Source organism: Ammospiza caudacuta, chromosome Z, assembly GCF_027887145.1.
Source record: "Ammospiza caudacuta isolate bAmmCau1 chromosome Z, bAmmCau1.pri, whole genome shotgun sequence".
NCBI lineage: Eukaryota > Metazoa > Chordata > Aves > Passeriformes > Passerellidae > Ammospiza > Ammospiza caudacuta.
This window is the reverse complement of record NC_080632.1, coordinates 441756-465321: the sequence shown is the minus strand read 5'-3', so window position 1 is coordinate 465321 and position 23566 is coordinate 441756. Positions and strand designations below refer to the sequence as shown.

At 48.3% G+C, this 23566-nt stretch overlaps 1 protein-coding gene across 2 annotated transcripts in view; it reads right to left on the bottom strand.

Moving 5' to 3' along the window:
• Window positions 1-23566, bottom strand: part of ZCCHC7 (zinc finger CCHC-type containing 7) — a 92680-nt gene that overhangs the window by 24522 nt on the left and 44592 nt on the right. For both annotated transcript variants that reach the window (XM_058824160.1, XM_058824159.1), the window contains exons 3-5: window positions 7620-7663; window positions 6371-6496; window positions 5188-5358 (exon numbers count right to left, since the gene is read on the bottom strand). In XM_058824160.1, coding sequence (XP_058680143.1) covers window positions 5188-5358; window positions 6371-6496; window positions 7620-7663 — 341 coding nt within the window. The remainder of the gene's footprint in view (window positions 1-5187; window positions 5359-6370; window positions 6497-7619; window positions 7664-23566) is intronic.

The following is a 23566-nucleotide window of genomic DNA, read 5'->3' as shown; positions in this document are numbered from 1 at the left end:
CCATAGCTATTTCTGTCCCCCGAGCCGTGCCACTGCTGCCACGGCCCCGTGCAAGGGCGGCCACTCGTGCCTGAGGCTGACCCTCTGCACGGCGCCATAATGGGAGAATCGAGACTGGGTGCTGCACGTTTTGACCCATATTGAATTTTATCAGGTGCTAATTATTGTTTTACCAGAACAACGGCTTAATGCATCTGTTGTTTAATTCCCACTTCCCTATTCTCCAATGTGAACATCAAAGAAAATAAAACACTCAATCTCAAACAGCCCCTGACAGCAGACCGGGACTCGAGAGCTCAATAGACGAGGCCCTTGCCACCAGTTCTCATATTTCCACAACAATGAGCAAACACAAAACCGGCACTAAGCGGCCTTTGCTGCTTTCCGCTCCCCTCGGCCGGGCGTCTGCCTCGCGCCGAGGGCCCTCGACGGCGGCGCGGCGGGGCGCGGGCGCGGGCCGAGGATTAGCCCCGCTAACATGCGAGCGCCGGCCAAAGGCGAGCCGAGCCCGCTACTGTATTTGGCGTATGAATAACCAAAATGCACGCGCTGACAGGAGACCGGGACGGGCCCGCGGCTCCCCGGGAGAAAATGTAGCTGTGATGAGTGACAGGGCTTTCAGGAAATATGTTCACAATCACAGACAGTGAAGGCCATGACCTAGATCGTTTAAGAGCTTGTCTTGTCAAATTATCAAAAGCTTCTTCGTCTCTGAATAAAGAGTGACATAAGTGAGTGTCAGAAAGCTGCAGGCTGACAAGCCAAGCATACAATAACAGCATGCACGTCACATACTTGCCGAACACCGCCACGGCTAGCGGCAAATCTTAATGAGAGCGCGGCTGGCCCAGGAGACTTGGGTCCCTGCTGGCATAGCTACTCATCTCGCAAAAATCCTTCAGCTCCGAGTCAGTTATGGTCTGACACGACGACTACAATTACTAAACACAACTTTTTAACAGAATCCTCTGGTGCTTTGTCAAAGAGGCAGCGGCTGCTTGGAGCTGCCCCGCCGCAAGCCACCACAATAAAACAAAAGATTTGCCAAAACACACACTTTTCATCACCTCCGCATGGGAACTGCCGCGGAAAACACACAATGCTTCCCTTCAAAGGCGCTCCTGTGCAAGCAGATGTCGAGACCTCTCCCCACGCTGGCGGTGCAGACAGCCGCCGGTGCCGGGCGCGCAGGGCCGGGGGACCACGGTGTCGCCGTGCCTTTGGTGCCTCGGCCGTGTGCTCACCCTCGGGTGCACGGGCAGGACGCTGGCAACTCAGGAGACACAGCAAACACGGTGCTCTCTGCCCAGGGAAAACGGGCCCATGGATGCCAGCTGCCCCCGTGCAGTGAGCCCAGCAGCTCCAGCTCCAGCCCAGCCCAGCGCAGTGTGCCACAAACAACAAAGGCTGAAGGAACCTGCCCGCAGAGAAGAGGCCAGTGGCACCTTGCACAATCAGAACGTTCTCAGAATATGCCAAGAAGATGCCAGTCGAAGCAACCAGCTGGTTCATGGGAAGGAGTGCTGACAACAGTGGTATTTGGGCATTTGGATGGGGCCATCAGACACAGCGTGGCTACAGGGCACCAAGCACCTGGGCACTGCTGTCTGCCCGCTCCTGGAGAGGCATCCAGCTCACCAAGCACCTGCATGCTGGTTTCCCGGGTATACATGGAGACATTGCCCCTCTGCCTGCTTCCTGCAGATTCATGGAGCCCGTCTCCCAGCCCTGCTGCTGGCAGGTGAGGCTGCACACCAACCACAAGGCTCATGACATCCACTGAACTGCCACTGAATCAGTCAAAAGCAGCTCCTCTATGACCCTCCCAAGGAAACCACGCGAGGCCGGGCTGCTTCCAGAACACCTCCAGCTAAGAGGACTCTGCATGCTCTCAGCACCGTTTCAGGAGCAGAGACTGATCTAGCAGGTCATAAATGTATGACCTTAAAATGGTTTAAGTAACTGTGCATGTTTCCTAGGCAAACAAGGTGAAGCACCTTGAGCTGCCTCACATTCACTTCTGGACCAAAGTGGAAAGTCAGTTTGACAGACTGTGCACAAAGGCCTGTTCTGCACCCTCTGTTACAGCAAAGGGGAGTAAACTTGCTGAGAAGGACAAATTACAATTTCCTTTGAGCATTCAAAGCATTCATAACATGTTTGATAACAAGGAGATTTCCCTTTTTTACAAGGAGTCACGTGGAAAAGACAAGGGGCAATAGCTCCAAGTTACTCCTGGGGAGATTTCAGGCGGACACAGGAGAAAATTCTCACGATCACAACAATCGTCTCTTGAGGGAAGTGATGGATTCCACAAAACTGGACACTCTTAGGATTTGGCTGGACTGTCTTGTGTAGACCATGCTTTTGCCCAGAAATGTTGGCAGTGATGATCATATGATCCATGAAGTCCCTTTCAACCTGGTGTTGTAGAATTCTGTGATTTCTCTTCCAAGAATTGCTCCTATTTCCTCTGGAGGCAGGGCAGAGCTGCATCCCTCAGAAAGGAGGCTCCAAGTCTGCTGCTGACCACACAGAGTCACCCTGGACTGTCTCTTCTCAACCTGGCTTCTATTGCCAGGTGTACTGGAAGAAATTATGACCCCTGACCACTGTCTCCCATGAGAGATGATTCTGAAGCTCTCTACAGACCATTCCCTCTGTCACCTCCCTTGCAGGCTGAGGAGCTGTGGCCATGCTGAGGGATACAGAAGGCAGGGAGGGACCAAAGCTTTGCCCAGGTGCTCCTGCTTTCCTGATGATTCCTAATGTTTCAGCAGTTTGGTTTTCTTTTTTACAGCTTGTGAAGACTAAACTGTTTTTTTGTAGAATCATATCTCATAACTAGGATTGGAGTGCTGAACGGTAATATGCAGAACCTGTTATTCCATATGCCAAGATGGGATTGTTTTACTTTACATTTATTGCCACTCAATGTCAATTGCCATTTTATAGTGTTCTCCCTCTGACTCTTACAGTTCTCGGGCAGCTCTGCACAGCTGGCTCACACCACTGACTCTGTAAGCAATTCAGTCTTCTCAGCCACTCTTGTTGCCCCACTGTTGACCCTTTTCCATGTCACACTAGCATATCCCACCTTTATCCTCTTACTCCATGCCCGTTTAGTTTGCTTGAAAGCTTTTGTAAAACGCCTTTTGGAATTTGCAGACTATGTCACCTGGATCATGTTTACACACATGCTTGTCAACCTGTGCCTTTGAAGAACTCCAGAGATCCACGAGAAGTGGGATTTCCTTTACAAAACAGCCTTGAATCACCCCACGTATATGATGTTTATGCACCCATGCCAACATGCCAACACCACGGTTCTTGCCCCTGGCTTGGTGCACATGTGCAGCTGGCAGTCTGGGACCCCCAGCTCTCCCTGGGACATCCCTACCCGCTGCTCTTGCATTAAAAACTCAGTTACAGTCATGCACCAAGCACGAGGTGCCTGCTGCCGTGGCTGGGCCGTTTCACCCTCATGCTCCCCTGCAGCTTTTGGGCACATACCCAGACACTGGCTGTTACCCCGTTTTGGTAACAGCCTAGCGCTCACAGATTCGTAGGAACACTCACATTCTCTTCCATTTGACAGCCTCTCCGGTGCTCCCCTCCACTAAATAAGGTTTCAGTATGGGAACACCCCTGGTTTTCTTCACTATGAACATCCCAGATGCAAAAAACACCTTGAGGCCATGAGCAGCAACCTTGTCCTGTCCAAGTGTGCCTTTTATGTCTCGACCACTTGTTGGTTTCACAGGCTTTCTGCTCTGGTCTCAGGAAAGATTTACTGTTGGTTTTGATTACTCTGCCTCTGCTCTGCCATACCATCTCTCTCACCTGCCTGAGGACTGGGCAGGTGAGCTCCTGCTCTTACGCCCCAGTATTCACCCAGGTGAATGACACAGGCAGCTTCACACCTCCCATGCACCACACAAGAACTGCCTGAAGTTTTAAAGAATAACTTTTCTGATTAAAGGTGGACCCAAATGAGCAGAAAAAATACATGCTGTGAGGTTCCTGATAACCTGCATGGCTCAGGTAGGATTTCAATGCTTGTATGATACAGCCCTCATGGCTCTTTAAAGAAAAGGACATCAGTTTATGAAACTGGTGTCATAAAATGTGGAAAAGAGAAAAGATGGCAAAGATGCTTCATTACAGTTTGCAATTTTGTCTCACTGCCTATCAGAATGTCGGTGCAGAAATGTACAATTCATATTCTTTAAAAGTATTGCGGGCACATTAGCTATAAGCAAAAGTACATCTGGCAGACATTCAAATATCATAAGAAATAGCAACTCCCAAATACACTGGCTGACCTTTGCACATCTCATGTACCACTGTGACATGCTCTTTGACCAAACAGAAAAAATAAAGCCAGGAAGGAGACATTTAGAAAGAGATTCGAATATTTCTGAGTTTCAAAAAAATCCAGTGTTTATGGAATCTCACAGGTGTATTTGAAAACCAAACATATAGGCCATATCTACAGTTAGAAACTGAAGTGTGAATGTATGCCAAAATTATCGCAATTTGCCTTTAATTCTTATTTCTGTTTAATTCAAGAGAAAAAAATATCATGAAAGCTTGACTGCTACATGTAGGACTGAATTTTGGGGACATATAAGACCATAATAATGTAATACAAGATAAAAGACAGAGACAACTATGTTTGTTCTTCCTTTCATTTTCTTCTATGTCTTATTTGAGTAGATCTTGTCAAACCCAAAGCCTTCAAACTACATCTCTCTAATAGTATTTTCACTGATTAATATCTGATCACAGTGAAAGAACCACAGATCTGGTGCATCCTGATGCATCAGAGTTACTCTTCAGTCCTTCCCGGTATGCTTGCAGCACTGCATCTCCTCATTTCAACTTCCCTACCCCATTCCTTCGCCAGAAAAAAGGACCTTTGCGTCCACTGCTGCTGAACTGAACCAAACTAAAGACCAGTTTGGTTTGGTGTTGACAAGGCTTTGGTTTGTGCTCTTTGAACCATTCTCCATGAAAACGCTGACAGTGTGAAGCAGTGACTAAACACAACACTTCCATATGCTTTCACAAATAGGCACTATGTAAAATCAAAGCATCATGAAGAGATTGTAGCCATTGTAAATTCAGTTTTTGACAGACACAGAGCAAACCAGAGCTGGTTTCTGTGCCAAGGGCCATACTCACATCAGCATAGTGGCCCTTCATGTCGCAGCGGTTGCAGTGCTTGTTCCAGTAGGCTCTCTCCAGGCATTCCCTGAAATAGTGCCCGGGCAAGCAGCAGTTGAGGCAGAAACGTGCCGGGCAGCTGTGCTGCAGATGGTCTCTTCCTGCACACAGACAGCACGGGGGAACTTTCTGTGGAGAAACAGAAGTAGAGCCATGTAAAGTGACAGTGTTCCAGTAGATCCTTCCAGCCCTGTGGACCCCGCAGGGGCTGTGTCGGGGAGCTGGAGGGGCACTCGCTGCCATCCAGACTCTGCAGTACAGCCTCACAAATTCAGCACGTGGAGGGACAAATGTGACACACAGCCAGCTATTCTGAGGCCAAGCCTGTACCTCTGTCAAGCCAGTTTTCCAGTGAGTGAGGGTGTTTGCCTCGAGGGTCGTGTGGGATGTGCTCATTCTTAGTGTCCTCATGGGTAACAGCCCCAAGGATCAAGGGTTTCACAGATTCTGGTGTGGGGGTTGCTAAATCCAGGCTGTCGTGCAATGGCTCCCACTTCTTTACAATTTACTGACTGACTTTTAAACCCCTAACCACAGGACAAACTTTTGGAATATGTGGCATCCATCTCAGCTCTAAGTTAGCTCCAGTTTCGTCTTGTCCACGGTTTTTAACACTGTTCTTATCATGGCTCATTATACTTTCTGCTTTCACTTATTTACTAATGGTGTAATTCTGATTCAATAGATTCTCCTTGTTGAAAGTTGAAAAATATTTTTGAAAATTGAAAAATATTTTACACTTGCTGACTGTTTTACCATATGAAAAAAAAAAGATGTTTCTGTATGGCATTTGTTTTTTTTTTTCCTCAGTTTACAGCCACATGGTTTAGTGGAAGTTGTTCCTGCCCATGGCAGGGGGTGGAACGAGTTAATATTTAAAGTCCCTTCCAACACAAACCATTCAATATGATTCCATATGATATAATTCTGCACGTTTTTCTTTTATAAAAACAATCAAAGCAATGTCAGCACCAAACAGAGTGATACTTTCACACAGTAAACTGACTTTGTGCAAGCTACCCTGCAACTCAGTGCACTGCTTCAAAGAAAGGATAAACCACTGAAACAACTTTTCTAACAGCAAGCACAAAGGTATATTAGGAACAGCTGAATGTTCAAGTGATTTAAGCATTGCATTTACCTTTGGAGTGGGACAGTTCTTGGACAAATGTCCTGGTCTGTGGCAGTTCCTACAAGTGACGTTTTTGTCCGCTCTGTAGTACCGCATGCTGCTGTGCCTCACGCCCGCGTAGTTGGAGATCTGTGCCTGGTGAAACACAGAGAGAAATGCACTTACCACTTGAGATTCTGTGCTTTGGGAACTGGGAATTAGAAAGGTCACTGCTGGCAGTGATCCAGCAGAAATCTAATGTTTCCCATATACAATTTACACATCCAGGTTTGAAATGGGTAATTCTGCTACAGAGAAACCTGCATTGTCTGGAAGGAAAGTTCTCATTTGAACTTCTGCTTCAGGACATTCTTTTTTGCTATTTAAAACTGCAGTTGTGAAGCTTTCCCTCAATTAGCCAAGATTTACTCACTGTGCTATGTCCCAACAAACTGGAATTTTCTCCAGAACACAAATAAAATGAAGATCAATTGCAAATGCAATTACATATTCCCTTGCACACATTAAAGCAAACTGCTTGGACAAGGTACAATGCTATACAAGTCTGGATGAAATCTGCAATTTGCAATTGTAAAGAAAGACTTTAAAAGGGAAAAAAAAAAAAAAAAAAAGAAGCTGGAAACAACTGTCTCTCTCCCAGTGACCTCACACATACTTTCTGTGTAGGCAGCCAGAATTTCAAATCCTATCTACAACTGTCATTGCCTAGTAAACATCACAGGTTTAAAAAAATATACATGAAATTTTGGATGAGTGAACAGGAGAGGTATAAAAATACCATTCTCCTCAGGGAAAGAATTTGTGAATGTCACTGGATTGTATCAGCTGTACTGGACACCGTAAGGAAGAAGGGAGGGAGCAGGAGGGAGCAGCTGAAGCTCACTCCTGCTGGGTGCTGCAGCAGGTCGGCTGGGATCTCGGGGCTGCAGAGGCCCCGCGCTGCCCCTGACGAGCCCAGGCAGGCTCCACACTCTGCTGGCTCCCAGGCTGCCCTCAAAGAGCTCTGGGGCTCCAGAGACACCAGGAAGGGAGAGCTGATGTCCCCTTTGCACGGCCTGTGCAATCACTCCAGCTCTTGGCAGCCCTGTCTCTTCCTGCCTTTGCCAGCCCCAACGCAAGAACTCCTTTCTCCTGTGAGAGGACACTGCTAATCCTCCCATAAAAACACCACAGAGGGGCTTTTCAATCCCATTTACTTTATTCTGCTTGTTAATAAGCAACAAAATAAAGAATTATAGGAAAATTTGGTTGCATTTACCTCTAAGTCTTTATGAGAGATAGACCAGTTCACATCAATTTCTCCTGAAAAACAAAATTAAAATTAATTATATTTATTTTATATTAATATTTTTCTATAATATATTAAACATGATGATTACTGCAGGTTATTGACCTTGCTACCAGGTTTTAATGTACTAAAGCAGAGAAATTGTTTCCATCTTTGGTAAAGGAAAGATGCTGACCCACTGGGCACCAAATTTGCCTCACTTGAGCATCAGCACAGGTGCAGCTATTGGGAGAAGTTTTTCTGACACCACCCTCTTGTCCTCATGCCTGGGGTTTAAATTCAGGTGGGGATTTAATTCTGCCAGAGGCGTGAGCTCCCAAGATCCTGACTGCAGCCCTTGGAGCTGCCCCTGCCTGCGCTCCAGCCCCAGCCCCGAGGCTGCAAGAGTGGGAGCACACGGAACAAGAAGTTTCTGCAGAGCCCACACCTTCCCTCCGTGCCAATTCACCAGCCCTGCATCCTGAGTGCTGCACGCCAACACGGCTGAGCACAACCTCAGACACCCAGACTGTAAGCTGAGCAAATCTATTTCCAAACAGCGTTGGTAATGTGTAATAAATCAGGAGGACACACTGAATTATCGACTGTCACGCCATCACCTTCTCACTTGCAGCCTTTGGGCTGGCAGGAGGGAAAAGAAACAAACCAGGAAGGAAGTGGAAGGGCAGCAAGCTACAGGAGCAGGGGTGCAGCCAGAGCTGCAGGAATGCTGCACGTGCATGCGGCTCAGCGCTCGGGCTGCACACACAGAGCTGTGCTCCCACAGCAGCTCCTCGCCGCTGCAGGAGGATCCACCCCAGCACAGGGCTCCGGCCTTCGCAGCCAGCACTGCAACCTGTGCGCACGGTAATCCTGCATGTCTGCACACCTTTAAACGCAAGGTGCCCCATCCCGATCCTGCAGCTCAATCTGAGGCATCCGCGTTACTAACAAAAATCACATCATCATCACGATTTACAGACGGCAAAAATGTCTCCAGTTTTGGTTGCACTATTCATTTCCATTAGAAGGTGGATGACTACAAATTAAAACTGTACCATCTATAATTTTCTTTCTTCCTCTTCATTTCCTGAAGAAGTCAGTAATTTTGGTTGAGGCATGTGATGTAGTGTCGGGACACAAGGTGTGTCACTCAGGCTACTGCTGCTCTTCATCCAACAGCGCATGTTCCCACCTGAGCAATGCCTTAGGTATTTCTGTTTTCAACACTTGCTCCTGCTGCCACGGAGACATTGCTGCTGCACAAAGAGGGCAGTTAATAAAGTGCTGTGAATGAGGAGTGACCCTGAGTGGTGGCACACACAGCGAGTGCCATGCCAGCACTGCAGCAGCGCCGCTGCATCGCACCTGGGACAGGGACACGTCCTGCCCCAGGCAGCAGCGAGCGTGGGCACGCTCCAGGGAAAACCAAACCCTCCCAGGCTGATCAGCAAAAGCAAAGAAACGCTGTCATATTTGAGTGCATTATTTATGGCTTAAATGCCTGTTAAGGAAATTAATTAATAAAGAAAAAAGGTATTTGTAATTCAAAGCTCTGACTTGGCAGTCGGCACCGCAAGTGCCGTGTTGCACAGAAATGCACACGCAGAATGGTCACAGATCAAAATTACCAGCGAATTAACTCCTGTTAATCGCTAGGCATGTCCTTCCTGAGGGCAAACCAACCAAGTTTCTCTTCTTCACTGTCAAAATCCCCAGCTTCACAGGGGAAAACCATGATACAATGATTCAAATACTCCTAATACAAGAAGCTAAAACTGCTCCACTCAGAAAATAAATATAAGAGCTTTAATGCTGAATGAAATATTACAACAAAATCTCCCTTTACTAAATCTGTTTGGTGACATAAAAGTTAATTCTAATTCACAATAGATTGCAAAAGGCTTTGTTTTCACACACAATAAGTTCTTCAGACTGAAACACCTAGGGAGAGTTTTGCTTCTGCAACCAAGTAGAAATCCCGCTGTAGAGACACATAGAAAAATCTGCAATATTTCTCGCTGACCACAGTGTTTTGTCTGACTCTAGATCACGAAATAAATCACAAAAGTCTTCTCAAATTGACAGATCCTTCCCTGCCTTCTGGTTTTGTTTGCTTATTAGGGTGAATTAACGTGTCCTGCAGGCAATGCCAGCGCCCCGTGGGTGGTTCCTGGCCAGCCCTGCACTGTCCTGGCTGCTCCCTCGGCTCGCCCAGCAGCAGCACCTTGGGGTGCTGGGGTCCCCTGGTGCCACCTGTGTGCAGCCTGCAGCCCTCGTCCCCTCTGTGGTCCCCCAGGCAGGAGCAGCCTCCCGGCGGCAGCTGGCACCCCAACTGCGCCCCGAACGGCCCGGGGAGCACGGCTGGCTCAGCGCGCCCTTGGGCTGCCCGAGCATGGCCATCGCCGCCCCACGGCCCGGCCTGGGCACAGCGGGCAGCGCTGGGCACGCACACGCTGTTTGCTGCAGCTCCGTCCCTCGCCGAGCCTGGCACGGCACCTGCGCCTCCAAGGCCACGGCCAGCACCCTGCAGGGCACTTGGTGCTTTGCTAAGGTGGGCATGCTCACAGCAGGTGCACCTCTGCCTGCAGGAAGGGCTGTGATTGCTTTGTTTCTGCATTTGCTTTGGTTTTATTTTTACTCTTCAGAATACAGCAGTTCAAACTCTTATTCAGACAATCTCTGTCAGGATTTCCCCCTTTTTCTGTGGAGAAGTTGCACATATGAAACTTATTTAAAGCTTTCTGTGAGTTAAATAAAACCAAGAACATCTGTGATATATTTGTGCTTTTAATCTTCCTTATCTTCATTTGTTAAATGCTATCTCTTTTATAAAATTATATTAATTTCTACACTAAGTTTAATATTAAGACAAATTCCTCTATTATGATTATATATATTTCTATACTAAAAAATTACAACAGACTTTCCTGTACAAACTTATTGCATTTATACTTTGAGAAAATGGTGTTGTCAAACTGCAGATCAGGGAGGACGAGGATGTAAAATACACACCATTTATATGAAAATGGAAGCCCTGCACAAGGTTCTCCCTTTATCAAGTACCACATTTTGGCTGTCCTCTGCCCCCGCACAATGGGATGAATGGCGAGCAACAGCTTTGCTTTTATTTAAAGAAAAATTTTGAAAGATCATTGAGATTCACATGTATCCTTCCACCAGCATGAAAATGTAAATTTCTGAGCAGCGCTCGGGGTGAAGCCAGATTTAGGACCACTGTTCAATGCGCATTCAAACCTCCCCTCTTTCATCCCAGACAGGGAGAGGAGGGGAGGAGGGAGAAGGAGGACCAGCAGTCAAAACCTGAAATTGCCCGGGGGAACAATCTGCTTCCGCGGAACAAAACCCTGACTCAGAAGAAACAATGAAGGGTTCACAAAATTTCCTTATCTGCGGCGCTGCTCCAGCAGGGACCCGGCAGCTGATGGGGCTGCCCCGGCCGGGCGGGGCCGGCGCTGCGGGCACGGCCCCAGAATCGCCCTCCTGCTCCCGCCGCGGGGCCGGGACGGAGCCTCACCGCAGCTCTGCCCGGGCTGGTGCCATCGCCCTCCTCAGCAACGCAGGGGCCGCAGAGATGGGCATCCCGCCCTGAAAATAAACCACCTCATCTCCCAAAAGAAGGACGCAAGTGCTCATGGCCCCCCTTCCTTCTCATTGCAAAATGCACGACGAGATGTATTTTATTTGTTGTGTGTTATGATCAGCCCCGTAACACAGGACACTTCAAGCTGTGGCACAATGATACATGGGCCTGAAGGGCAAATACATTTCCAAGCTGGGCTTTAAAAATTGGATTTTGACTGCTAATTAATGTAGGATATTACAGAATACAGAACTCTAATTATATTCCACTAAGATCTCCGTGGCAAGGACTGTTTCAGAATATCTCTGAACAATATTTACCATACCAGGACACAGCTTCTGCTGCTAGTGGAAGAGCATTTTAAAATTATAAGCCTTAAACCCCCTAAAAATATCTAGATCTGTAAGAATTTCACAATGTGACATATTACATACATCTGAAAATTCCTGATCATGTGTGACCCAAGGTGATTCAAGTCTTGGGGTAAGGGAGCTTGCTATAATGAGTTTCACATTTTCTGTGCCCAAGCCGCCGTGCTCCCCAAAGGGAAAGGAAGGACAGGGTGCCAGGGCTCAGCCAGGCACTGTCCTGGAGCAGACCCTGGCATGGCCCTGTCACCCTGGGTCCTGCACAGCACGGGAAGGGGCAGTGCGTGGGCAGGGCACTGTCCGTGTGTCCATGTGTCTGTCTGTCTGTCTGCGTGTGTGTGGGCAGGGCACTCCTGCACCTGGCACAGGGGCTGCAGGCACGGATAAACGCGTCTGTGTGTCTGTCCGTCTGTCCGTGTGTCTGTCTGTCTGTCTGTGGGCAGGGCACTCCTGCACCTGGCACAGGGGCTGCAGGCACGGATAAACGCGTCTGTGTGCTGTCCGTGTGTCCGTGTGTCTGTCTGTGTGTGTGTGGGCAGGGCACTCCTGCACCTGGCACAGGGGCTGCAGGCACGGATAAATGTGTCTGTGTGTCTGTCCGTGTGTCTGTCTGTCTGTCTGTGGGCAGGGCACTCCTGCACCTGGCACAGGGGCTGCAGGCACGGATAAACGCGTCTGTGTGTCTGTCCGTCTGTCCGTGTGTCTGTCTGTCTGTCTGTGGGCAGGGCACTCCTGCACCTGGCACAGGGGCTGCAGGCATGGATAAATGTGTCTGTGTGCTGTCCGTGTGTCTGTCTGTCTGTCTGTGGGCAGGGTACTCCTGCACCTGGGTACAGGGGCTGCAGGCACGGATAAACGCGTCTGTGTGTCTGTCCGTGTGTCTGTGTGTCTGTTCGTGTGTCTGTCTGTGCGTGTGTGCGCAGGCAGGGTACTCCTGCACCTGGGTACAGGGGCTGCAGGCACGGATAAACGTGTCTGTCTGTGCGTCTGTCCGTGTGTCTGTCTGTGCGTGTTGGTGTCTGTGCGTGTGTGGGCAGGGCAGTCTGTGTGTCTGTCTGTGTGTCTGTGTGTGTTGGTGTCTGTGTCTGTCTCTGTCTGTGTGCGTGCGCAGGGCGCTGTCCGTGTGTCCGGCCATGTCTGTGTTTCTGTCTCTGTCTGTGGGCGTGTGCAGGGCGCTGTCCGTGCGTCTGTGTGTGTGTGTGTGTGTGTGTGTGCATATGCAGGGCGCTGTCCGTGTGTCCGGCCATGTCCGTGTGTCTGTGTCTGTCTCTGTCTCTGTGTGCCCACAGGGCGCTGTCCGTGCGTCCAGCCGTGTCCGTGTGTCTGTCTGTCTGTGTGCATGCAGGGCGCTGTCTGTGTGTCTGTCTGTGTGCATGCAGGGCGCTGTCAGTGCGTCCGGCCGTGTCCGTGTGTCTCTGTGTGTGTGTCTGTGTGCCCACAGGGCGCTGTCTGTGTGTCTGTCTGTGTGCATGCAGGGTGCTGTCCGTGCGTCTGGCCGTGTCCGTGTGTCTCTGTGTGTGTGTCTGTGTGCATGCAGGGTGCTGTCCGTGCGTCTGGCCGTGTCCGTGTGTCTCTGTGTGTGTGTCTGTGTGCATGCAGGGCGCTGTCCGTGCGTCCGGCCGTGTCCGTGTGTCTCTGTGTGTGTGTCTGTGTGCATGCAGGGCGCTGTCCGTGCGTCCGGCCGTGTCCGTGTCTCTGTGTGTGTGTCTGTCTGTGTGCATGCAGGGTGCTGTCCGTGCGTCCAGCCGTGTCCGTGTGTCTCTGTGTGTGTGTCTGTGTGCATGCAGGGCGCTGTCCGTGCGTCCGGCCGTGTCCGTGTGTCTCTGTGTGTGTGTCTGTGTGCATGCAGGGCGCTGTCCGTGCGTCCGGCCGTGTCCGTGTGTCTCAGAGGTGTGCAGCACGCCCCCAGCCCAGCTCCCTGCACACCTGCCCGCTGCACACCTGCCCCAGGGACAGGTGAGGTTGCTGCCCAGGGCAGCAGCTCCGGGCCCATCCCAGCAGGGCCCCCTCCCCTGGGCTGGCCAGGGGGCTGCAGCCCCCCCTGCACGCCCCAGCCCTGGGCAGGGGAACAGCACCAACCCTGGCGTGCTTTTTGCAGAGCTTCTCAGGATTTCTCAACTTTTCCTCGATAACAAAGAGATGATTTACTTAAAAACAAAACACCTGCTGCTTAATGGAATACCTGTCAATATCTCTTTAAGACAGCATTAAAAGGGATCCATATCTCCCTCAGGGAAATCGGTCGATGGAATTGTTGACAGAAGTTCAATTTGAGACATTTTCTCCTGGCAAAAAGAGGCTCTCTCTCCTCTCCCCTTCATACCTGAAGTTATGTGTGTGCCAGTAATGTGCAGATGTTTTGGCAGTAGGGAAATCCCTGCAATGCTTTATTTTTAGCAACCTCTCTCTGCCATTTCTGAAAAGCATCACAAAATCCAACTAACAATACTCAACCCATTTTGAAATTAATTAAAATGTAAGCAGTTGACTGTAGCAAAGGCAGAGTTGGCCGAAAGCAAACCGGAGCTCAAACAGGAAAAGAGACACACACTTCTGAGCAGCCCTGCAAAAGTGGGAAACCCCCCCAGGAGCTGTAAAAGTGACTTCAGACAAACTTGAGCAGCCCAAGGGGGAAGCGTTAGCCATCCCTGCCGGAGAGGAAAGGCCTGGCAGCTGGGCAGGGCTGGGGCTGCCTCCCCCAGCACCGTGTCTGCTGATGCTGGGCTGGGGCGGCCGTGGCAGGGACACGCAGAGCACAGCACAGATGGGGTCACGGCACTGAGCAGGCAGGGAAGTCCCCCTGTGCTCAAGCACACAGTAATAAATACAGAAATCACTGCAGTGCTGGTGCAGAGTCAGGTCCTGTCACCACACTTTGTCCCTGTTCCCCGTTTCTGTGCCAAACAGCCTCTCCACGTCCCCTCCTGCACCCCTCCACACCTGTGCCCTTCTGGGGCTCCCTCACATCCATTTATTCAGCAGCTCTGTGTGGGTAAAGGCCCCACGTACCAAGAGGGAATAAAAATGCGCAGTGAACAAAGCAAAAGACAATCCTGTAAATGGTATTTTGGTGGAATATTTGTACCACCAAACTGCTGAAATGCAGGGACACATGCTAAACATGAACATGTAGGGTGCCCTTTCCATTATGTAAGTGTGCATAATTTCCTGTCTGTTTTCTGTCTGTGCTGTAACACTGCTTCCTTCAGCGCTGGCCACTGCTGGCCATGTTAATTCACAAAACTCAGCGGCTCATGATTTTCAAAGCTTAGCGCAACATTTGCAGAACAAAGTAGGTTTTTCTCTCTTTTTGGTGGGTACAAGTATGGGGACCACAGGAACAGTTAAATTCATGGCATGGTTGGTCTACCACACAGTCGGGGGAATTCTTTAAATAGAGCCTGTCACTCTCTTTGCCCATCAATGGGATTTCCTTCTCAAACTGCTGATTCGTTCAGGTACACAACAGAGGAAATTTCAGTTAACCTTTGTTTCACCCCGGGGAAAAATCTGTCTGAAAAGTATAAAGTGAATAGATTAAAAAAAAAAAAAAAAGAAAAAAAGAAAGAAAAGCTGCAGGGTTATTCTTCCTAGTGTTCACAGCAGTCAAAGTTAAACAGAGAAAAGGAGGCAAACATGAACATTTTATTCCCACCAGAGAATAAGGTATAATATATGATTTAGAAATCCCATTGTCTATACTGTGATTTCTAATTTAGAGAAGGAAAGGCTGAACACAAATCTATTGTTCTCATTGGGTGCATCCAGATTTCACTTTCTGACTATTTTCTATATGACTGAAAAGTGAATAATACTTTAGTTTGAAGAGAAACCCTTTTTAGCTATTTGATTGAGTTGTCTGAAATACCTTTTAGATTTCAGCAATCCTTGGTGAAGAAAAAAATAATAAATACTAACTCAGAATTACCAGTGAGAAAACGAAAACAGGGAAAAAACCGAAAGTACAGTAATAAAAAAAAGGAAATTTCAGAGTATGTTAGTGCCAAAAAAGGTCTTAGCCTGGTCTAAGTTACCACAGTCCCATACGAGTAGAATAATGAATACCATATGCTCACATATATATTTCCTAAACTATCCTAAATTCCCTATTAACCCTTAAATCCCCCATTTCACCATTTGGAGATGCAATTATATATTCCAAACAGGATTAATGATTTTTGTTTCCTAGTGTCTGACAAGGCGCCTGCAGCATTTGCTGTGCTCACAGCCCGAGTTGCTGCAGGCTCTGCAGGACGGACGGACGGACGGACGGACGGACAGGGAGCGGTGGGGCGGTGGGGCTGGGCTGCAGTGTCACAGGCACTCCGTGTCTCAGCAGCACGGGCTCCCCACAGCCTCCCATCCTCCTCGGGCTGCCGGGAGCCCGCTCGGTGCCGGCGCTGCTCCTGCGCTCGGGGCACCTGGCCCTCATCCCCGACCCTGGCACTCTGCTGGGCCCTCCCTGGGGCTCCCCTGCCCAGGGAGCCCCTCCTGCACTGGCTCTGTGTCAGGAAAGAGACACACTGGATTCTTTTGGTCTTTAGGTTCTTGTTTGTCGTTCTCTTTTCTAGAGTTTTGCACGCTGTCCACGCCAGGCTCAGTGCGCTGGGAAAGCACCACAAAATGGCCAACAATCTCTTGGTACAAGGTCTTTTAAGACTAAACCATTCAATTAAGAACTGACACATAGATTCTTTTCCCTTTTAACCCAATAACTGATCCCGCAGAGCTGCAATGGTGACTTTTCTGCCCAATTACAAAATGCCACCCAAACCCATGGAGAAGGAGGAAGAAGAAGCATGAAGAAGAAACCCAGGACAACACCTTGTGCCCTTGATCTTGCTTCCATCCACAACACACTAAAAATCCCAAAACCTCAATTTCTCACCCAGTGACACACCTACACTGCTCTCCATAATCTATTTCCCACTTTTGTGGGTTCCAGTCTGTCTTGAAGTCTGGGAAACTTTCTCCATGGATGGGGGTCAGAGCCAGCGCTGCCCCGGGAGAGGCAGACAGGGAAATATTCCCCGTGGTGCCCTGGGTTTCCACACTGCTGTGCTCAGCGGTGGCTCTGCCAGGGTGCACGGCCTCCTCGGGGCCAGGCTGGGGCCAGGGGAGCCCCCAGCCCCAAACCAGCCGCTGGGCAGGGCTGTGTGTGCCGTGCCTGCTGCTGCAGCCCCCAGCCCAGTGCTGCTGCATGTTGTGCAGTCTGCAGTGCATGCACGGTTGCCTGCTGAGCTGTGGGGACACCAGCCTGGGGAACACCCTGAGCATGAGGGGCACCCTCGCTGCACTCCCACCCTGTACAGAGGAACAACAGTTGCGGTGGCTTGGCCAGCATATCGCACCTTTTATCACAAATACAAAATGTATGAAATATAAATGTAAATAAAAAAGAGACAACAAAGTCCCCAGAACCTTGCTCTTGTGGGTGTCTGATGTGCCAAAGGCCCCGTGGCGAAAAGAAGCCGTGTAAGGTATGTGCCAACAATGTGACACGTCTCCCTGCAATGAAATCCAGATTTAAAGCTTCTTGGAAATTAATTGCTTCTTGGAAATTCAATGCTTCAGTTGAATCACAAACCTAAAACCATTCACCAGTAGCTGCATCCTGGAGAAACAGCACGGCTCTCCTGATGCTGCCATAAACAATAAAATATGGAAATAATCCCTGAGTTGGAATAATATTGATGTAGATGAATATCTGAAATTTGTCAAGCTTAATTGGGGATCTTAACTTTTTCTCTGAAATTCCCAAAATCTTTAACCCAGGAAGAAATAAATCACATTTCCATGCAGGCTGAGTGCCAGTCTTTGGGTATGGGCCAGGATTTTGGTTCAACTTTCTTTCGTGCTGATAAATGGCCCGTTGGGCAAAGGCAAACTAAATCATCCCAGCTCTGGTGACTCCTTCCTATGCTCAGGCTCAGACCAGGCTCCCAAAGCAGCTCTTGGAGCATGAGGAGGAGACTGACCCCAAACACCCCTGAAGGTGGCAGGTCTCAGCACTCTCATCTTTCCCTGGGAGCTCCGGAATGAGCCCCAGACAGAAGGACTCCCAAAGAGCCTGGTCAGAGTCAGGGTGTGGGAAACTGCATTACTCTGAGAGCAGAAATGCAGTTTGGAGACAGTGGGTGAAATTCCTGGTTTCCATTTTGATCCTCCTGATGATGATAGCAATAGGAATCATAAGCAGGAGGTTCCTCAAAAACATTCCTACTGAACAGAATACTTCTCCAATTTGGGTAACAGAAATTAACACCTCCTCACAGGTTTGCTGTCAATCTGTTTGAGGAAATCTCCCCATTCTCAGGCACCTGGGTGCCCCCACACATTAGGGCTTCCTCAAGCTGGATTTTTCCAAGGAAAGAGAGGAGTGATGCAGTGGCACAGCTCTCCTGGCAGGGACTGGAAACAAGGCCCTGATGCATCTGAGGATGTGCAGCAGCACAGCTGCTCTGGGAGGAGCAAGCTCCAGGGTAAGCACTCTGCTCTGCTCGGCCTTCCTGGGCTCCCACGGCCTCACCACCACAGGCACGTCTTTCACGCCATCCTGGACACTTCTACAGCAGGAAGAGCTTGAAAGATCCTCTCAACACCTTGGCCATGGCTTGTACAGCATGCACCAAGAGGCTGCAGCTGCTGCTCTGGGAGTCACTGCCACTGCTGGGTCCCAGCACCGACGGTGCTCTGCTCTCAAAGGACTGCGGAGATTTGGAACAAAAAAGCACCAAACAGCACCAGCATCCGTGCCTGACAGTCACATGTCTTGAGACTGGTCTTACTCTGGGCTCTGTGGTGTTGGGAAGGATGAAAGTTTGACAAGAAAGTCTCACAGATGTGTGTGCTTGGCAGAAAGATTTTTAAATGTAGAGTCTGAAGAAGGAATAGAGATGGAAGCCAGTTTTGATATAGAAGAATTGCTGAGCCAGTCTCACCGGATGACCAAGGAGGCAAAGGGTGTGTTAGTTAGAAGGAGTTTTATGGCTTAGAGCAAAGGATAAACCCACCCAAACAAGAAGATGTTTTTACTAAGCAGAAGGAGAGCACAGGCAAACAAGTCAGCCAATGTGGCAAGTGGAAAAAAGGTCTCAGAATTTTCCACTGCAAGAAAACTGAAAAACAACTTCTAGCTTAAACTGTAATGTACTGACTTTGAGTGATTGGAGAACAGCAACATGAATATGGTAATTACAGTAGTTATGATGGGCTATAGATAAGAGTTAAGGTATAGATTGGTTCTGCTGTATGAAGATGCTCAGCAAAGAAAAGTCTATAATGCATTGTAACCAAAAGAAAAGTCCATAATGCAATGTAACCAAAACTAAGGGTCTCCAGGCCTGCCTGCAGCTGGAGCTGACAGCTGTGGGCACAGCTCTGTCACCCACAGCCCTGGCTGCTGTGACACCTTGGATACAATAAACTGCATTCTGGAGAGCCCCTGCACTCCTGCATCTCTCATTCAGGCTCTTACACTGTGGGGTGGAGACTGTAACGCTGCAAAGATTGATGAAGCACACAGCCTCCTTTCCCACGGCAGTGACAATTTTTTGGTGTTACCTTGTTTCACATGACAAAGACATCCTTTTCTTGGGAACAGAAAAGAAAATTCTGCTCACAACAGAAAACAGCTTTGCAGAAACATGTCATTCTGTACTTAAGAGGTACAATTTTGGGGTGATGAGAAATGAAGTGGCCTTGCCAAAGAACTGCTAAATCTCACTGGCTACAACAGTTCTGTCCTTGCAGCAAGGAAAAGATGTCACCCTGTTTCCTTCTTTGTCTTTCCAAAGAAAAGCGAGGAAAAGGAAATGTTCTCTGTACAATCAGCAAATAACATTTCTCAGTGAGAGAATTCAGGTTTTGCTTGTTTAAGAATTTCTCAATGCTGCAAGGAGATGAAATGAATCTGAGACCCTGATTTAATCTCTGTGTCCCATGTACACTGGCACAGCCATCTCAGCAGACACCCCAGGAGCAGGGAGGGCATTCCACTGCAGCATGGGGGGAAAATGCTCTTTCTACCTTCAATAAATAAAACAAAACAGTTCTTGCAAATAGTGTATCCTTGATTTTTCTCTCATTATTTTCTACTTTCTATTTTGTGCGTGCCATATAACCGCAATTGACACTTCAGTGGTGGGGTCAAAAGCACCTCCTACAATGCTAAAGACATACTTATTTATAATTTGATCATTTGTCTCTGTGGTTTTGGTTTATTTTTCTATTTATTTATATTTATTTTGTTAGGCATTTTTTGCTTTTTTTTAACACGCTTTTTTCTTTCCTTACTCTGATACCACAGCAATAGGAAAATCCTTCTCACTGCTACCGAAAAGCAACTCATATTTTAGGTATGCTGTTGTAATCAACAAAACTTCCTCCCTTATCTAGTAAATGTAGGTTCTGTAAGAACAGGAGCTGTTCACACACCTGAGGAGCTTGGTCTCTGCACCTCTTGCCCAGGTGCTGCCAGGAGGGGTGACCAGCACCCCGTCAGTCCCAGTGGGGGCTGCCCAAATTTCCATTTTTCCACGTTTTCCATTTTTTCACAGCCCAAGACACAGAACAGAACTCAGGGACCAGGAGAGCTCGTAAGCCTATACTTGATTTTAAGCATTTGAATTTTGAGAATTTAACAAGCCTTTATTGATAGTGAATCAGACACCAGCAGTACTGAATGGGTAACCTGCTTATAATCAGTTTTAAAACAGGACTTATGACATTTAATATCACTTCTTCCTGAAATCAGTATAAATGGAAGGCATATTATATGCTAGCTCTTCCTACCAAAGTTCAACTGCTGCAAGCCTCAAATTTTTGCTGTTCTAATAGGAAAACATTACGCACTTAATATTTATATTTTTTTCATTTACTTTATAATATATTGCTTGATTAAAGTTTCTTCTTTTTTGTTTCAATGCTGATTTTTAAACAGCAGTATTCTTTAAAATATGCAGTTATCTAATTCAGGTGAATTACTTCATGTGGCTGAGCTGAAGTGAATGTGAAATGTTTGTATTAGTCCAAGGGAGCTGATGCACATCAGAAGTTGTGATTTAAGTCACTCCTTTCTGACAAAGACTCGATCATCTCAACAGTTTTGCCTGCGTACCTCAGGTGGCAGTCCCGTGTGCTGCAGCAGAATCACGGTTCTACTGTGCAACTGACTGAATATAGCTTCTATATCACAGACCTGGGCAACAACTCCTGAGATCTTTGATTCGGGAGATATTTCCCCCTTTGATTCAGGAGTTATTTTCCCCTTTTTCTGGACAAGAGGAAGGGATGTCTGAACCCATGACTGAGGGCTGGTTGCAACGCAGATCCTGCTTCTACCTAGCAACACTGGGAAAAAAACAACCAGTCCTATCACTGAAAAAAATCACCAAGGCCTCATTTAAAATGTGCAATCAACCAAATTTCCTGAGCAGGGTGGCAGCTTGTCTCAGGGCTCTGAACAAACACTGCAGACACTCTCTGCAGCTCGCACCATCTTTGGCCGGGCGGTGGCAGGGAGAGGGAGACAAGAGGAGCCCTGGAGCACAGGATCCACGCTCCAGCCTGCAGCCAGGGCTCACACCTGTCCTGCTCCCACATCTGCCTGTGCCCTGGGTGAGCTGGCAAGGGGAACACACGGCCCATGTCAGGAGAGACAGCCCTGGAGAGCTGGCACCATCTCACAGACAGCAGGACACACAGCACAACAGACTGGCCAGGGGGAGCCGGGGCTGGGGACACCCCACGGCCACCCCACTAATGAGAGCCCCTGGGCAAGAGGGGCCAGGGTGCCACCGTGGTGCCAAGGCTGTCCAAAGACACGTCCTGAACTGCTCGGCAGTCTCTGTCAAAGCAGGACTGTCGCTATAGGACACCAAATAACACGATGCGCACACGCCGCTGTTCTCAAGGCAAAACGGGCAAGTTTATTTTCTGACTCCAACATTTATAGATTTCCAAAAGTGGCAGTGGATTGGAGGGTGACAGTGCCACCTCTCCAATGACACTGGACAAACCAACAGTGCATCAGCTCTCTCCTCCTCCATAAAGGAATGCAAAACAATGAGTTTTTTACAGAAACTGTGTGAGAAAGTTCACTACAAGAATGGAAACATCAGAAGGCTTAGAAAATCTTAAAAAGCAGGGGCACACAGGACAACCCTCATGGCAGAGAGAAATCATGGGGAGGACTCCATCTTATCAGAAGGCCCATTAATTAGTTTATTACACTATATTATTCTATACTATATTACACCATGTTACATTGCATCTAAACTGAATCTGCCAAGCACTCAGCTGCATTGCCCAGGATCTAATGACTGTCAGTGACAGCCCTGACACACACACCTGGCCCTGACAGGCCAAGGAACAAAACACCATCACTGTGGGTGAACAATCTCCACATTGCATTCTGCTGTGGCACAAGCACAGGCACAGCAAATGAGATAATAACAGATATAATAATAATATTATAATAAATAAATAAAATTATCATTTTCTCTGAGGTTCAGAGGATGTGAAGCCCAGAAATATTCTTGGGAAGGATTGTGCCTTGCTTTTCTCTGTGAGGAGAAATGTGACCACAAGTGTCCCCAGTGGGGTGACCCCAAACAGGGACGATGCCACAGCTGTGGGCTCACCCAACACTGCTACCAGAGGCTGCAGCAGTGGCACATCCAGCCCAGGATCACTGCACCTGAGCCTGCAGGAAGCCACACCTGTGTCAGAGCTCAGTGCATGCCTCAGTGCATCCAGAGCTGCCAGGACCCCGCCAGGGGGCTCAGAGACCCTGGCACACAGCACCTGGGCGTTTGATTGTGACCCCTGGAGCAAGTTACCAGCTTTGTACGAGGACCGGAAAGCCACAGAGGTTTGAATGGTATAATAATAAAATTATCACAGGATGAAAATGTAGATTTTAGGATTTTTGGTATAGGGGTTGTGGGGACAAGATGGAGGAACTTGGGCATGTCCAGCCTTTCTTCTTCTTCTTCTTGTTCTCCATTTTCTGCTGTGATGTTGGCACTTAGGGATTGGTTTAGAGTAGAAGGGCACTGTCTAACGTAGGTGATGGGTATTGGGAATTAAGTGTAAATATGTTATATGTAGTTTTTAGTATAAAAGGACAACACCACCTCAGGGGCGGTCAGAGTGCCTGTGGCTGCCCTGCTGAGCAGATCTCAGCTGGGCAGAGAGAAAATTTTGCAGATAAGAATTAATAAACAACCTTAAGACTGAAAAGCGAAGAGTCCAGACTCGTTCTTCAAACGTGCAGACTGAAACAGAGACATCCTGCACATCTCGGGGCAGCAATTACCAACCAAAACCTGAGACACCTGCTGGAAGCCCTGCCAGCACTGGCCATCCTGGCAGGAACAGCATGCCTGCCTGTGGCTCCCAGCCAGCACCGAGATGGGCACACACCAAACCCACCACATACCCGGTCCTGTCAGCCCTGAGCTGCCACGAGGACTGCCCTGATGACAAGAGCATGTGGCTTAGGAAAAACAATCCAAATCTGGAAACCAGAGGAACAGACTTCTTCCCAGACACTCACCTCCTTAACTCAGGGCAAGACCAGAGGCAGGAAACTCCCAAAATGTTATGAATTCTGGGCGGCAGTAAGGACCTCTGCTGAGTACAACCTCCAACAATTTCATTTCAAGTGCTTGATGTATGAGCAATAAAGAAATGCTGGGGAGCTCCAGTTTGCATCTCCTTTTGCCATTAGTTAGTGATTTAGATGATTTGGGTATGACTGAAATCAAACATGTATTTTGCACTTACTACACAAGTCTGAAAATCAGATATTAATTTTAAAGAAATTGTGAATAAAGTACATTTGAGATGCCTCATTTCTACACTTGCTTTCATTTACATCTGTGTTTGTATAAGATCAACAAACTTGATGATGCACTAGGAAAGATGTGATTACATTTTTTTTTTTTTTAACAGAGTTGCAG